The sequence below is a fragment of the Astyanax mexicanus genome, chromosome 24 (genome assembly GCF_023375975.1).
Source record: "Astyanax mexicanus isolate ESR-SI-001 chromosome 24, AstMex3_surface, whole genome shotgun sequence".
NCBI classification, from domain to species: domain Eukaryota; kingdom Metazoa; phylum Chordata; class Actinopteri; order Characiformes; family Acestrorhamphidae; genus Astyanax; species Astyanax mexicanus.
The window spans coordinates 26,505,178-26,522,509 of NC_064431.1; the positions used below are offsets into that span (position 1 = coordinate 26,505,178).

The window sequence follows — 17,332 nt, forward strand, 5'->3', positions numbered from 1 at the left end:
AAATAAAAATTAATACAAAAAAAGTTAAATTTTAGTTTATGCGACCTGGTGACATGTAGATCATTTTAAAAAATTGCTTTTTTAAATATGATATAAAATAATTACTTGTTCAGCCATGAAATAAGAGAAATTAACATTTAAAATTAAAATTAAAAATTTACAAAATCAGTAGCTATTTAAAATGATTCATTATATACTATGACATATTCCGCATCTACTATAAACGAATCATTATCTACTATAAGTGATTCAATATCTACTATGAATGATTCAATCATTAATGAAATTCAATGATATGATTCACTGACAAAACTGATTCAGTATTTACAATTATATAGGTACTATAAATGATTTGCAAAACTGATTCTGAATCTACAATAGATAATAATGTTTCTATCATAAATGATTTAGTAGCTGCTATAAGTGATTCAGTACTTAACATAAATGATTCAGTCCTAGCTATAAATTATTCAGGATCTACTATGGTGTCTACTGTTAATGATTCAGTAACTAATATAAAATAGTCTGTAACTACTAGAACTTATTCAGATATGATTTAGTAACATATAAATGAGTCACTATATTTGATTCAGGAACTGATATAAATGATTTGTTGGCTGCTATAAATGATTCACCATGCGAAGAATTGCAATGTCGTAAGTAATATTGTCTTTATTACCACATTTGATGATAATTTGGTAATACTATCACTTCAGTAGTGAAAACACACGTATATACATAAACATGTCAACTTAATTTAGATGAGAAATATCAGAAAAGTCATCTGTTACTTGCACTACGATCTCCTCCTCGATACGGTCAGTGCAGTTGAGTCTCTCGATCACGTGGTCAGATCCGCTGTACTCTATAACGGCGTTTCCCACTTTAATTTCCCTTTTAAACATGCTGACCACAAAATCTCCATTGAGTAGATAGTCTCCACGACTGTTGGCCACGGCTAGAGGAGCAAAGATGGAGAGAAAGAGGAGATGTTACCAAACATTGAATTTAAATTAGAACTCAATAGGCTGGTTGAGTTTGAGTTTGTAGACACAGATTAAGGTTTGTCCTGGATTAAGAACGATTTTAATAGAGAATTGGTGGCGTAACGTGATCCATGGCTAGCCTTAATCCAATGCTAGTGTGTAAAAAAAAAAAGCTGGACGGTTGAATAAACTCTCGGGCCGTGACTAAGTCTAATGAGCTTCGAGATCAATTTAGGTGGAAACAGGTGCATCCGTCAGGGTGTTTTAGACAGATTTAAGTTGTTTTTTTAACGAAATAAAAGCTCTAGGGAATTATCCACTTGCTCCGGACGAAATTCGTCTCGCTCTACTTTAGGGCCTCACAGAGATGGCTAGCAGAAAACTTGCCTTTTTCCACTGATTGTAAGGTTTAGCAATAGAGTGGGAAGATGAAGCTAATTGGGCTAAAGTAGTGCAGCATTCCTCGGAGGGGCCGAGTCTTCCTGTGCCGCAGTCAGTCTAGTGCACAGATTCACACTAATGCGATTATGTAGCTTATTTCCTGCGTTGCTTTCCTCACCATTTCACACATTAGAGAGGCTAACCCCTTTCCACAATCCCCCCATCCGGGTGCATGGACCCTAGAATGCACACACATCCACAGATGTCATTGTACCACCGGTATCAGTATCTGCATTACTGTGGTGTTGTTGAAATGCAATAAAACCACTTAAAAATTATTTTGAAAAATGTAAAACCTCTGGAATATAATCCAGAGGAAGATGGATGATCACAAACAATCAAACAAAGCTGAAATGCTTGAATTTTTGCACTAGGAGTGAGTAGCATAAAGTTATCCAAAAGCGGTGTGTAAGACTGGTGGAGGATAACATGATGCCAAGATCCATGAAAAATGTGATTAAAAAAACAGGGTTATTCCAACAAACTTTTAAAACTTTATGAAAATGAACTTGTTTTATTTGCATTTTTTGAGGTCTGAAAGCTCTGCATCTTTTTTGTTTTTTCAGCTATTTCTCATTTTCTGCAAATAAATGCTCTAAATGACAATATTTTTATTTGGAATTTGGGAGAAATGTTGCTTGTAGTTTATAGAATAAAAAATTTTTTACATGATTTTACTCAAACATATACCTATAAATTTGAGTGGGTTGTAGAATCATGGTTAGGAGTCAGCGATCTCTCACCAAGAGGTACACTAGCCAAATGTAACCTATGAGAGCCTATTCATAGAACAAATAGACAAACATTTCACGCCTTCTTATGGCAAGAAACATAACTGCATTCCAAGTTGTGCAGCAATACTTGCGCTTGGGAATGTCCTCACCCGTGTAAGTTGTGAGGTGTTATCTAGTAAATGAGGTCGAACACTTTCCATTGTGCTCATGGCAACTGATAGTGGGTGCGAGATGGATAGGACATTCTATTTCTGAAGTAATGTAGAATTTAACAGCTCTTGATCCACAATGTCTCATGTGTACTTACTACCTACTATGGACATATCCCACAGATCATTGCAGCGTTCTTTAGCTTCCAATGGATATGGCAAAAGTCATGGGACACAATTTTAGTTCCATGTCTCATGACCTTTGGTATATTAATGTGGTATTAATATGGACCATTAAAATGTATATTTGTATTAGTACACATAATTAGAAAAAGCATTATCCCTTATTGGTCAAAAACTTTTGGAATGTCATGGGTATATTTGGTTCCTGCCTAGAGCTAAATACATGGCCACACACACAGACACACACACACACACACACACACACACACTCACACACACACACGCACACACACACACTCACACACACAGTTGTCGTCTCCAGGGCACAGTGACCTACTCAAGCTACAAGCTGAGGACAAGGTCTTCCCCCCAAGGCTTCCGAAGTGTTCCGGCCCATTAACACGGGAGCATGTGTTCAGCACACTCTTAGCCTCAGCTCGCCCTGCTTTCCACACGAGACCACCGCCTGCAAGCACACTTTACCCTTTCCCCCAAATCAAAATCAGAGTTCCTTCTAACAAAGCCCCTTCTAATTACTCCTGCAGCCTTCTACTCTACTTGTTACATGATGGCAGACTGTAGACTGGACTGTAGCTCCATCCAGCAGGCCAGTCTGGAACCAGTCAAATGCCAGAGAGCAAAAACTCCCAGTGTTGGATTAACACCTTACAGTTAAGAGTTGGTAAATTGGTTCATTCCAAACTACTATCGTTAATTCAACACTGGGGGTCGACACTCGTTACTGAAAAACATCATTATAACTCATTATAACTCTGCTATCTGGCAGAAACATTCTCAAAACAACCTTTCTGTGTGTGGGTGAGCATTATCCTGCTGAAACTGCCAGTTAGAAGCCCTGACATGAGAAGCAACATATGCTGAGCTGTTGGTGTCCCTCGTATAACTACTAGGGTTGACCAACTGTCATATGTGGTGGCCCCCCTGATCATCATAGCAACAGTTGGGGCTGACTGTGAGACACTTAAAGTCTGTCAACTGGGCAAAATGTCTCTGAATGCACTGTAGAGAAATGTCTAGCATGGGACAATCTCTCACCAAGAGGTAGACTACCCAAAAGTAGCAAAGTAAGACTCTAAGCGGTTTAGGTTTAGGGTTTAGGCTCTTGCGGGCGCGAGGGGAGGGGCAGGTACAAGGCGGAGCGGGTGTAAACACAAGGTGACTGCCTCAGACAGCTTGTCCAAAACTGTGCACCTCAGTTTTGCGCAGATATTTCCAGTTAAAGCTGAATTCATGCCTTTAATACAAGAAAAACGCTCTTATTTACCGTTTGAACGGCCATTTAAATACTTAATTATCGCTGTTTTGCTGTTTTCCTCAGGTTTTGAGTGCTTAGCTGACTCTAAAGCACTGACTCAGCTCTCCGTCGGTCCGGATCTCGGCTGTCGTGAGACAGCGCATGAGTGGGGGTGGGGCTGGTGATGCCACAGGTCCTGCATTGTGCAATATCTCGATATATATCGCAGAAAACTAAAATAATGCGATGTAAAATAGTTCCAATATCGTGCAGCCCTAGTTTAAATACAAGCTAACAACATACTTAGTGAAAATACAGATTTTTGAGAGGTGGACTCACCGAGGTAGTTATCATCCTCTGGTTTTCCTGAGAAGCTGTGCTGTCGCACATCGATGTTAGTAGCACCACTGGGGATTCGCACAACGACATTATAACCTACAAGACAAACAAATCCAACAAACTCAAAATACCAAATCTAACCAAATAACCCATATAAATGTTTTTTAACGAAGACATTTGAATGAAAACTAATTAAAGCAAACCTACCATAGTTCACAGTGTTGAATGTGCCTGCCACTGTCTTGCAGGAGGAGTTGTCTCCCCCACACACTCCACATTTATCTCTCCTGGCCTTGGAGTTCAAAACATGGTCACACCCCGCTTGCTGCAGAGAGCGAAAATATGGACGAGAGCAAAGTCAGTGTGATCATGAGCCATTTAAAACATCACGTACTGCATTGTGGGATGGGAATGTGGTGCAGTAGGCATGTATCTTCAGGGTAATACATGTTTATGCACACTTATTTTAAATTATCTGCTGTTGAATGCAAAATTAAAAGTAATGTTGTATTTTTTGTCCTCTACAGACAGAACATCCACAGGCATTCCTCTGCCAATTTTAGCTTAAACTTTATGTTTATTTGCAGAATCTAACATACTGGCAAAATGTAAACACATTATTCATATTTTATATTGTAACATCTTTGCAAATTACTATTTTTATGTTTAATTATGTTGGCAACAAACATGAGAAGTCACATTTCCCTCCATGGCAAGGAACCGTCAAAGAGCATACCTTGCCTCATTCTTTCTAGTGGTGGGAAAGATAGCCCTCCCTTTCTCCCAAACATCTACATGTACTGATCTTCAAATCAAATCACCAAAACATACTCACCCTGCATAGGCCCTGCACACATATGTCGTTGGTGTCGGGGCCACATGGAGTACCGTCAATGACGCGGTCCCTGAGCTGATAGTAGGCTGTGCTGCCGGAAACTCTGCAGAAGAGCTTACAGCGATCCTTCATAAGAACTGTATAGCAGGAAATCGAAAAACACACAAACAGTTTGAAAATCATCCCCTCAATCATCACCAAAACCCAAATCTGAGCATAAAATTTTAAGATTTTAAGGTTTTGTTATTAAAACCTGCCTGTAGTCAATTTAGTTGGTTAATATCATCTTTTGGTCTATACATGAAGCTTGAAGAGCCTGCATTTAGTTTAGTTAACACCTGCTTAACCCAGCATTTCAAAACTCCCCATCACAAAATGCTTCCAGCACAATGAGGGTTAAGGCCAACATCTGAATCCACCATCATTTTTCCACCCATGTTTGACCCAATCTCCGATCTCTGGTCCACTCAACACTCTAGGAGGAGAACACTAACAGCCAGTGCTCTTAAATATTATATCAGATACCCATACTAGCTAGCATCACAATAACTGAGGATCACCTAAATTGGCCTCTGAGGATGGAGTGTCCAAACTGCATTTAATCTTTTAAACCACCTTATTAAATAATTAGAGTCAGGGGTGGGCTACAGGTTGATTAAAATGTTTTTGGAAATGGTCGGGAGTTTCATTTATAGGACGTAACAGGACATAACGACCTGTTGTAATATATCATCATATTATTGCACAGTCCTTCTAAAAAAAGGAAGTCTATGGAATAAGCAGATCAAATTGACTGACTGAATAAATCTACAAAAGGGATAAAAGCACAGGCTACTTACTGCCGCTGTACTTGGGCACCCAGCGCACGTTGGGAGGTAGACCGTTGATGTTGAAGTGGCGTCCGTCAAAGGTGGCACACTGCTCCTCTCGGAAGTCTTTGTTCTGCTTGGAGCACGGCTCAGAGTTGCAGGAACGGAACTTCATCCTTCGCCCCACGCAGTATTTTCCCCCGTTCCTGGGCCTGGAAACAAACATAAACACAAGCAATGTTTTTTTCCAATTAACCCACCTGCAGTAGAAGGGTCAGGACAAGCGCATGCCTCCTCCGATACATGTGATGCCAGTCTTTATTAGGCAGCCAACATGCTTGTAAGAAAGTGCCGGATCTCTAGCTTTGATACATCAGCCAATAGATGCCTGTGCCAGCCAGCATAACACTGGATCTCTTTTTCCTACTTCTCATTTTAGTTATATACTGTAGCTAGGTAGCTAACGCATTGTATTTTATATCTTAACTGCTTTTAATAACATCACATTTGCTAATATTTTACATTGATTTCTTGTTTCTTCTCTGTAAACTTTGTATACATTGAACTTGCATTTGAATATCAGGTAGGCCCCTCTGGGAACATGTTCCTATGTGTATATAAAGCATTACGATGCCTATTAAAATGGATAACTTTCTGTTATTCACTTGCATGATACTTTTCATTTATACGTAGATTAAACACAGATCAGCCAAAATATTAAAACCAGTATCCATATATACATTAAACAGGTTTTAATATATTGCAGGTTAAGCTATAGCCAAAACCATTACCTTTACTATTTATGCTATTCTTAAGTATAGCTTTTTACTGTTTCCTTGTTAATCGATCACTGACTGCCATCATGTCATCTACCGATGTATAAAAACTGGAAGTACTCTGCTGATAAACAAATAACTGGCATGCCTAGTGCCTATATCACTGACAGTTGACTGTGGAATGTTTAGTAGCGAGGAAATTTCACGACTGGACTTGTTGCACATCCTATCACGGTACCATGCTGGAATTCACTGAGCTCCTGAGAGCGACCCGTTCTTTCATTAATGTTTGTAGAAGCAGTCTACATGACTAGGGGCTTGGCTCTATTATACACCTGTGGCCATGGAAGTAACTGCAACGTGAGATCCATGATTTGGATGGGCGAATAGTGAATAATTTTGGAATTATAGGGTTAATATTAGAATAACTTTGCCGTTTCACAATTGACTTTCACTGACATCATTTATGTACTCCTCAGCTGAGATGCTGCAAAGGACAAGCAGTTCTTACAGGGGTCGGTTGCAGTCCCGCACGGCGATCTTTATACCCCCTCCACAGGTACGTGAGCAGGAGCCGAAGGGACTCCAAACACCCCAAGCTCCTTCAACTGGCGTGGAGTCATGCTCCTTGGGGATGCAGAGACCATGTTTGCAGTGCTGTTTACAGAAATGAGAGAATAAAAATTAGATTAGATTAGACTTCAGGCCAGTAACAGCTCAAGTTCAGATAGTATTAGTAAAAACTATTGGAAAAATACAGAGGTGGAAAAAGTACAGAAAAATTGTAATTAAGTAAAAGTACCTTTACTTTGCTAAAATTCTACTCAAGTAAAATTAAAAGTACCCATCTACAAATCTACTTGAGTAAAAGTAAAAAAGTACTCAATTTAAAATGTACTTTGAGTAAAAGTTACATAGTTACTTTTAATCATTTGATGTAAAAAAAGTCATATCATATTATATATTAAATTGTTTTTAATGAACTATTATTTCATATAATATTTGGACCTTTCAGGCAGTATTTGTTCAGACCCCCACATAAAACATTTTCAAGAACAAGTAGCATAGGCTTCTATGATCCATTTTTGTCTTTACTGTTAAAAGTTATGGTCATATAGGTGACTATAAACTGTATTTTCACAGTTTTACAGGTCATTGTTATATTTTAACTTGCAATTTCTATGCTTTAACTGCTATTTACATGTTTTTTTTAACATTCAAGCAGATTGTTAAATGACAAAAATAAAAATTCTTGCCAATTTTTTTTTTTTTTAATTCTGAAAATTGTTTTTCTCCCAGCATTTTATTTTTTACTCAGTAACGGGGAGTTTTCCAATGTAGCAAAGTAAATTACTTGTGTCAAAATGTACTTGAGTAAAAGTAAAATGACCTATTTTAAAAACTACTTTAAAAATGACAAATTACAAACATAAAATCTACTCAATTACAGTAACTTGAGTAAATATAATTTTTTACTTTCCACCTCTGGAAAAATATAACATTTACTACAGTGCCATTCCTACTTACATACTTACAGACCTGCCGGTTTGCTAATGACTTAACCACCAATAAACCAGTTGTGCTCAAAACTGCACTATATTCCCTTAAACCTGAAATGACTAATCTAATCCAATAAAGATGCAGAAGGATTAGATGCAGCAGTAAATGGATTACAATTGTGTCTCCCTAAACAGAAACAGATAGAAGAAAGGTCTACATTATTGCAGGTTATATCAGAGGATCTGTTTCTCCTTTACGAGTGAAGCCACATCCAATAGCAGACTCTGTTCTGAATTAGGGGTGTTCTGGATTGATATGCAGCATGTAAACAAAGCTGGGGGAACCAAACATGTGAGAACCACTGGAACACAACTCACTTCAACCATGAGAATGAAGAATTTGTACTTTTGAGAGGAAGTTAATTTACACCTACATAAAGACCTACACAGCAATAAAAAATGACTATACGTGTAAATGTCAAATAGAGGTGGCATGATGCCACCTGAAACGATACTGATACTACAGCCTTGAGTATCTGTTGATATCGAAATAAATAAAAAAAACACATTTTTCCTCTCTTAAACTAAGCTGCAAATACATAATGTATATATTATATAATGTGATAATGTAGGCTAGTGGATTGATTATGGATTAGGCCTGTGTATAGAACTTGGGGATATGATACAGAGGTTTCGATTCAATATATCGCAACATATTGCTATATATTAAGCAATACCATATATTGTGATTGTGTAAATTACATTTTAGGAAAACTAATACACGTAAACTAATAATTAAAAATATATTTGATATTTGTGATAACATCACTGCCTTCTCACACTAAACTTGTATCACTCCGCCGAAGCGTTGCAGAGGAACAGCGTATATACACAGTACAGTTTTGAATCACCACCTCCACCGGCACCAGCAGCAGCAGCGTTAGCTTAGCACAGGCTAGCGCTCAACCATGGCACGCTCACTCGCAGCGCTGACTCGTCTTTTGTGGTAAAAAGGGAAGGAAAATCGCTCGGCTAATGCCGTCTGACAGCCAGAACAGTAACTTAACCAGCCAGGCTAGGCTAAGCTAAGTTAATGCTGAACTAAAGCAAGCTACGCTAACCTAACCACAGTCCAGCCGGCTAGCTAAAACCAACACCACCCAGCAAAACAGGCAGAAATGCTCTAAAAATTTTAACACATGCATTACTCTCACGAGATATTTTTCCACGCTTCAAAGTCACACAGCACTTTGTAGTTACCTTGGTTTGACAGCTGGTGTGTGTGTGTGTTTTGTTTTAATGGTGCCATTAAATAAAACACTCGCCTTTCCAGGAGCGCAGTCGGTTCCATCAGCCCAGGGCATGTGCTGGGTACGGCATCCACGCTGTGCTCCCTCTGGGCTGGTGCACCACAGCCTTCGACACTGCGTCTGGAGAACATCCACATTCACACACACACACACACACACACACACACACACACACACACAGACACACACAAACACATTGTGTTAGTTTGTAATGTCCCCATACACACACTCGTCAAAAAAACTCTCTCTCACAGTAAATACCCTTTAAATAAACACACTGAATTTCACAGATACACTGTATTACACTGACCAGTGCTTACATTCACAAACTAGCATATTAGCTCTTTTTAAGCACATGGGCATGAATTGAATAAATGAACTTCAATTAATGCAATCCATCTTATAGAGAAAGTTTCATAACATTGCTGTCCAATCAAAAACGGGTAGCTTCATTTGTGTCGATTTTTCATTCACTACATAATTTGTAAAAATGTGCATCTCCTGTAATTATTCTTCACTGCAGGTTTACTCTATTCATTTAATTAGCGCCACCATGTGGAGTAATGAAGCAGTAACTTTAGTAAGTCAAATTGGGGGGGCAAGTTATAGAGAGTTTAGATGTTTTACAGATGTTTTAATAGAATTATTGAAATATTGTTAGACGCCACATATCGATAATATATTGCAAACAAAATCGATACGATTAATCGCGATGTTAATATGCTGTCCCACTCCTATAAAATACTATAGAACCAACAGCTGTTAGAACCATAACTACATAATAATAAAGGTAACTTGTTATGTTCTTACCATATATGGGCACACCTGTGTCCCAGGCCCGAATATGAGTTCACATTGCTTATTGACATTGTATATCCGTCCAGGCTGCTGCTGCGGCAGCGGGTACGGCCTAGATACGGGCTCGTCGAGTAAACACTCCCCGTACCCTGTGCTAATAAGAAACGATCAAAAAAACGACTTCAAGAAAAAAACAAAACAAACAAGAGACACACAAAACACAGAAACACACCTTCAGTATGAGGTGAAGAGACTGCTGAGTGAGATACTTTCTCTGTTAGAGGATTATATATATATTTGTACATATCAATTCTGTTGTATCTCAGATTGGCTAATTCTGTGTTAAAAGTGCACATTGAAACAAATAAATGAATAGAAGTTATTAGACTACATTTACTGTTTAACTTTGAACAAAATGAACTTGACATGACTTATGATTATTACATTGTTACTGCTTATCAATCCTTATCAGTGCATTACAGGATAATGGCTTCTGACAGTATAGTGTTCTGGATGGTATTTCACAAAGCATGACTTCTCAGTTAGCCAGGTAACTTAAGCTCATTGGGTCCTATATATCAACCACTTGGAGGAGAAAATCTCTTCTTATAAACCCAACATGATTTTAGGAAGATTCTGAGCATGTTTTCTTTTTATTAGACATTTGTTCAATTCAAGAGCATAGCTGTAAACAAAAACAAAAAAAAAAAACATAAAAAAAAATCACCTATTTTTTATTTGAACTGTTCTCACTAACAATAAGCAACACACACACATCTTATATTGTGATAATGTGGGGAGCCATTGCATACACTAGTCAGCTGTACCCCTAGTAGTGATATGAGGCTACGTAAACACTAAGGCTACGTTCATATTACCAGGCTACCAAGTAATTCAAATCAGGTTTTTTTTGCTCAGTGTGGATCAGATGTGTTTTTTTCATGGCTGTGTAAATGTGCCAAATCAGATTTTTTCAAATCAGATTTGAGTCACTTTTATATGTGGTCCAAAATCGGATACGTATTCGATCCATGGACATGCATCCTGAATGTGAACGGTCAAATTAGAATTCATGCGTCTTTTTGCTTTTACGCATGAGCTACGTGCTTCTCTCTCATACTTACACATCTCTTGGTGCAGCTGTGCAGCTGTAGCTGCAAACACAGCAAAAGCAAACCACCTGGCCTTTTTTCGAGCTGTTTCCTGCTCCACATATGAGCTGCTAATGCTTCCATTTTACCTTTATAAAGCTTTGAGTCAATTCTCAAATATGAGTTTTTTTTTTGCTGTTGGTGAAGAAGGCGACGTTTATACGCGTATTAATGTACACATGTGAGGTGTTTCAGGGACAGATTCGTTCACATTACACACATATACAGATCACTTACATTTGTGAATGTGATTCAACATGATAACCAAATCTGATCTGAGCAAAAAATCGGATTTGAGAAATGTGGCTTGTAATGTGAACGTAGCCTAACAGCTCATTGATGCAGTATGTTTCGGACACTCTGCGGCCACGTTTTGGCTCTCAGTAGGGCTCCTAACTGGCATTTTTTTAGCAGGATAATGCTCGCCCACACAAATCAAGGGCTTCTTCTACAATTCCTATGATTTTTCCAGTAGGAATATTTCTCAGCTCTCTATTCTTCTACTGGACAGGCTTGGCTATTGGTGAAAGCCAACTGTGTAAACTGAAAAGTCTTGCTTTCCGTAAAAGAGACACAAGAAAACGTACTCGAGGAACTCAGTGATGTACTTCCTGCTGCATTTGGACCACATCCAGGGGTTGGTGTAGTAGTTGAGCGTGGGGGCCATCACGTGCTGCTGATTCTTAACCCCATCCTCCTTACACTTATTACTGTCGTCATGGGGCATGTTAAACCTGCAGAATACAATATACACACATTTTAGAGCTTCCATTTAGCAGATTCCTGATTACAGAGATTTGAGATATGGACGACTTTGGGAAATCAATCTGAAACCCATTATCAGGCCACTCTCATCCTTGTTTGATAATTATTGTTGCCTAACATGCTCAACATCTCTTATCCTTACAAGATAACACCTCACAACATAGGTGCATTTCCAGGCCAACCCCTAGGGTAACACTTGATCATCAATGTACATAAGGGGTGTCCAAACTTTTTTTGTTGGGGGCCAGAAGAAGAAATATATTTGAAGTCACGGGCCACAGACTCTGTAATAAAACAAATAATGAAATATACCACTTTAAATAATACATTTTCCTGATTATTTCATATACACACTATTTTACTTGACTTACTATCTTTATCTTTGACAGTGTTGTGTAGAGTAAGATTTTCCAAATTGATGTTTAATTTCATGATGTCTCTTACGGCAACTTTTAGACTCTTTGGCCCGTTTTTCTGCGCTAGAAATGCGCACTCTCTCCGCTTTTAGACTCTTTGGCCCGTTTTTCTGCGCTAGAAATGCGCACCCTCTCCGCTTTTAGACTCTTTGGCCCATTTTTCTGCGCTAGAAATGCGCACCCTCTCCGCTTTTAGACTCTTTTGCCCGTTTTTCTGCGCTAGAAATGTGCACCCTCTCCGCTTTTAGACTCTTTTGCCCGTTTTTCTGCGCTAGAAATGCGCACTCTCTCCACTTTTAGACTCTTTTGCCCGTTTTTCTGAGCTAGAAATGCGCACCCTCTCCGCTTTTAGACTCTTTTGCCCGTTTTTCTGCGCTAGAAATGTGCACCCTCTCCGCTTTTAGACTCTTTTGCTCCGTTTTTCCCCGTTTTCCGCTCCAAAAAGGGAAACGGGCCGCAAATGGCCCGCGGGCCGTTTTTTAGACACCCCTGATGTACATACTGCTCTCTTTAGTATGTCAATGTATGTTAGAATTCTTACAGAAAAGCTACAGCAGTAAAAACAGTAATGATACTTACTGTATGTGTGTGTATATTAATGTGTATATGCGTGTGTGAATGTGAGGCCAGAGCAAATCACGCAGGGTATGTAGAGCACTGGAGAAAGGTGTGATATGTACAGCATAGCTCCGTATAGCACCAGGAGCTCAATCCTCACTCAGCCTACAGTGATGTCACCACCTTCCACTGGATAAGAAAGGAATTTCCAAATCCCATCTTGCATATACAAGGAAAATATATGCGTAATTAAAAAGGAAAAAGTGAGTGCGCCTGGTACCTACTGACCAAAAAATCTAAGCTCATAGTCGCTTAGTTAAGCTCAGGAACAACGTCCTAACATAGACTCTTATTATTGAGAAATTATTGAGATTTCTTAAACAGCCCATATTATTTTCTTCAAATATACGAGAGAGACGTTTGTGTGGAGTCGGTCCCCTCAAAATGCACTATAAGATGCACTAAAAATCCCCAAAAATTACTAAAATTTTTCCCCAAAATCATAAGTGTGCCTTATTATCTGGTGCACCTTATGTATGAACTGTACCAGTCAGGTTTTAAGTAGCAGTAAAGCCATTAAAGCCAAGTCCAGTGTTATAAAGGAGTTTCTGTAAAGATTCTCCAGCACTAAGGAGAGTTTATTAGACAGTAGCCTGTGTGTTTACCGTGTTAAAACAAGCTACGCGGAACAAACCGCTAGCTGATAGTGCTCTGGCTTACCGAAACACTCGGGGTTCCTCAGTGTACTGCTGTCAGGCGGCATTTCCTAGCGCTAAGTGTTGCTAACTGCCTCTAGCGCTGCTGCTAACTGTGCTGTTGAAAATATTAGCAATTTAAGCTTACTGTAAATAAGTGGAAGCGCTTTACTCACCAAAATAAACTGTTTTCAGAAGAGAAATCTGTGTAGACTAACATCCAGTTAAATCAATTGTTCCTTTCTATTGTCGCTTAAAACGCGCCTTATAATCCGGTGCGCCTTATGTATGAAAATAGACCAAAGAATTGACTTTCATTGATATTGCGCCTTATAATGTGGTGTGCCTTATAGTCCATAAAGGTACTTAGTAAATATTGGCACGTTCCACATTTAAGAACATTTATTCTGGCCATTTAAATTACATGTAAATCCAAAATTCAGCTGTTTCTGTCATTTTGAAGCAATGGAAAAAAAGAGAGCTGTTAAATTATGTGCCATGCCTTAGAACAGGAGCCACGCCCACAGGAGGGCATGGCAGAAATAGTCGTTGACTAATTGAATAGTTGACTAATCGATAAAGCAATCGTGAGATTAGTCGACTAATAGAATAATCATTAGTTGCAGCAATACATTATTACAGTGTTACCATGCTGGCTATTAGCATGCAGCTAATCTAAACACCCATAACTAATCATAGTTAATCAAGCCAGAAACACTCCCTTTTTAAATATGGATATTAAAATCAGTCAACTGCTGTCATCCTGTTAGGGCATTCACTCTAAATGGTTAAGCTCTATGTAGCTTAGCAGCTCTATTTACCTTAAATGCTTTTTAATAGTGAGAGCTCATGCAGGTTCCATCTGGCAGACCCAACAAAAAAAGCTACCACAGAAGGCCTTGAGAAGTTGCTTATCAAGCACAGACGCAGTTTACGGGCTATTATCGCGGTGTGCTAAAGGGCAAGTTAAACATCACAATGATCTGAACCTCTCTGAGACAGAAGATTAGAACATTAGAGCGGGAAAGAGAACGAGAGACAGATACAGTAAATTAAAGCATGGCTCTGTATGCTGTGCTGTACGCTAGTGTGCTTGTGCGTGTGTGTGTGGTAAGGTAAATAGTGCATATGATACTTCAGACCCAAAGCTGCTTTGCTAAGTTAAGTAAAGCTAAACTCTAATTCTTAAAAAATATATATATATATATTTTAAAGTCAAACAAGTGCTGGATGTTAATCTACAAAGTTTTCTCTCCTGAAAACTGCTTATTTGGGTGAGTAAAGCGCTTCTGTTTATTTACAGTAAGCTTAGATTAGTAAGCGGGACTTTACAGTGTGTCCCGATTTAGGGGCCGCATGCTTCAGAGGCGGTTTTCGAAGGCAGATTGCGTCACAGCTGCGCAGTAATACACCGCCTATCTCTGTGGGTCGCATCCTTCCGAGTATGCTGCCTGTGAATTGGGACACACCCCGACACGCGCTGACTCCGGAAAGCAAATATGCACATGAGGCGCAATATTCTGACGGCACCCCCGATGCCGCGGCACCCTGGTTGAGAAACACTGATATAGATTATAATGGGCACTGACTGATTTTTGGCAAAGTTAAAGGATTTTAAGTGCGCCTTATAGTGTGAAAAATATGATATATTAGAACAATTGTTGAACACACAAGCTGAAAACCAGTGACACAAGTTAAAGTGTGGGTTTGGTCACTTACACGTGGCCGAGCTCATGAGCAATGGTGAAAGCAGTACTGAGACCATTATCTTCACTGATGCTGCAGCTTCTGTAGGGGTCACACACTGTGCCTAACTCCGCAAGACCTTACAAAGCAGAGAGGAATCAGTATTAATAATAAGTTATCATCAATTACATTTAACGCACTGCTATTGCAATCTTTGCACACATCTTATACAAATCATTACAATGTTATTATTAGAAATTAATCACTTTATTACTGAAATTAATTGGTTTTGTACCTAACGTATCACACTTGTCTCGGGCTCGACAGATGTCCTGCCTGTGGAAACATACAGATCACATGTAATTATCACTAAAAAAGCCCTTGAGCATGTCATTAATGTTTATCAGTCCAGGTGTTACAGATTTAGTTGGCTATGTTGGTATTAGGGAAGCTGTGGAACCTGGTGATGAGAATGGCCGTGTCGTGGTGGCTGTGGTGGTTGTCATCGAGGTGGTTCTGACCCTGCTGCCATATACAGAAGTTCTTTAAAGTGGACTGTGCATTGAAGGAGATAACAGGACCCTCCTGGAGAAAGCAGAGAGAGACTCATTCCATAACTCAGTAAGATTCAGCCAAAAAAGCATCACTAGCATATCATCGCTGTCCAATTAAAACCTTTTTGATGTTTTTTAGTTTACTACACAATTTGAACAGGCAAACAGTCTGTTACTCTGTGTCAAAATTTCTTGATGAATGGACCAACATAAATTCTCCAAAACCTTCTCCACTGAAAGTTAACACTTTTTTATCTATCTATCTATCTATCTATCTATATATCTATCTATCTATCTGTCTGTCTGTCTGTCTATCTATCTAGCTATCTAGCTATCGAGCTAGCTGTGAAGTTATTGAGCTATCTATCAAGCTATCTATCTATTAAGCTATCTATCAACATATCTATCAAGCTATCAGCATATCAAGCTATTTATCAATCTATCTATTAATCTATCTACATATCAAACTATCTGTCGATCTATTAAGCTATATATCTAGTAAGCTATCTATATATCGAACTATCTATTGATCTGTCTATGAAGGTATCTATCGATCTATCTATTGAGCTATCTATCTATCAAGTTATTGAGACCAAATATTTAAAACACTAATGACTGTTTCAAAAACCCTTACGAAGAGTTTGCACAAACGATTTAAAAAGTGCATTTATCAAATACAGCATTTGATGGGAGTGGGAGTGGACGAAAACGCAGACAAAAAAAACCTTAAGTGAATTTGTGCTCAACAATCCTACATGACACGCTTACCAGCTCATTGTTTATGATGACCAGCTTCACCACAACAATGTTAATCAGGTTGCCAATGCTGGGATCCTTGTAGATTGAGGAAACCTGTGTGAAGACAAAAGAAGAAAAAAACAATGACTCTAAAACTGGTCAGTTTTACAATGGCTTCACTACCCATTTACTTCTGGTTAGAAATGTTGGTGTCATTGGACCTCAATGTTTCCAAAAACATTTTAAATACTTTCACAAGCAATTTCTGTGATATGGCATACTGAGTGATTGGAGCATAATGGATTCCTAAATCAATTACACTCCATGGAAAACGCAGTCATGTACATGATTACTGGGTCTTGCCACAGGATGGCATATAAGTGCCTCTCCCTATAAAAAAAAAGCCTTTTAGAGGCTAGTTTTGGGTAGTGTAGAATTTATGTGAGAAATCATGCACATACCTCTACAACTCACATAAATACAAAGATTTAGTCCAGTTGACAGACTTTAAAGGGGGTGCATCATTGGAATGAAAGAAGCAGGATGGTCATTTTGACAATCTGAAAGCCATCTAATCTATCCATTAGCAAGCTATTAGCATTGCCTGACATGTTTCAGTAGGACAATGCTTTGTTATTGTTGGGTCAATACGTGT

General features: G+C 38.8%; 2 protein-coding genes across 6 annotated transcripts in view; one reads left to right on the top strand and one right to left on the bottom strand.

Moving 5' to 3' along the window:
• Positions 1-17,332, top strand: part of LOC103029679 (solute carrier family 2, facilitated glucose transporter member 9-like) — a 1,095,244-nt gene that overhangs the window by 268,092 nt on the left and 809,820 nt on the right. The window lies entirely within an intron of this gene.
• LOC103023416 (A disintegrin and metalloproteinase with thrombospondin motifs 9) overlaps positions 1-17,332 on the bottom strand; it is a 94,786-nt gene that overhangs the window by 59,158 nt on the left and 18,296 nt on the right. Inside the window, exons 5-17 of the mRNA XM_022682812.2 lie at positions 16,708-16,791; positions 15,846-15,970; positions 15,681-15,721; positions 15,419-15,524; positions 11,853-11,999; positions 10,127-10,268; positions 9,332-9,436; positions 7,019-7,164; positions 5,762-5,943; positions 4,923-5,059; positions 4,295-4,412; positions 4,088-4,183; positions 792-958 (exon numbers count right to left, since the gene is read on the bottom strand). Of these exons, the coding sequence (XP_022538533.2) occupies positions 792-958; positions 4,088-4,183; positions 4,295-4,412; positions 4,923-5,059; positions 5,762-5,943; positions 7,019-7,164; positions 9,332-9,436; positions 10,127-10,268; positions 11,853-11,999; positions 15,419-15,524; positions 15,681-15,721; positions 15,846-15,970; positions 16,708-16,791 (1,596 nt within the window). The remainder of the gene's footprint in view (positions 1-791; positions 959-4,087; positions 4,184-4,294; positions 4,413-4,922; positions 5,060-5,761; positions 5,944-7,018; positions 7,165-9,331; positions 9,437-10,126; positions 10,269-11,852; positions 12,000-15,418; positions 15,525-15,680; positions 15,722-15,845; positions 15,971-16,707; positions 16,792-17,332) is intronic.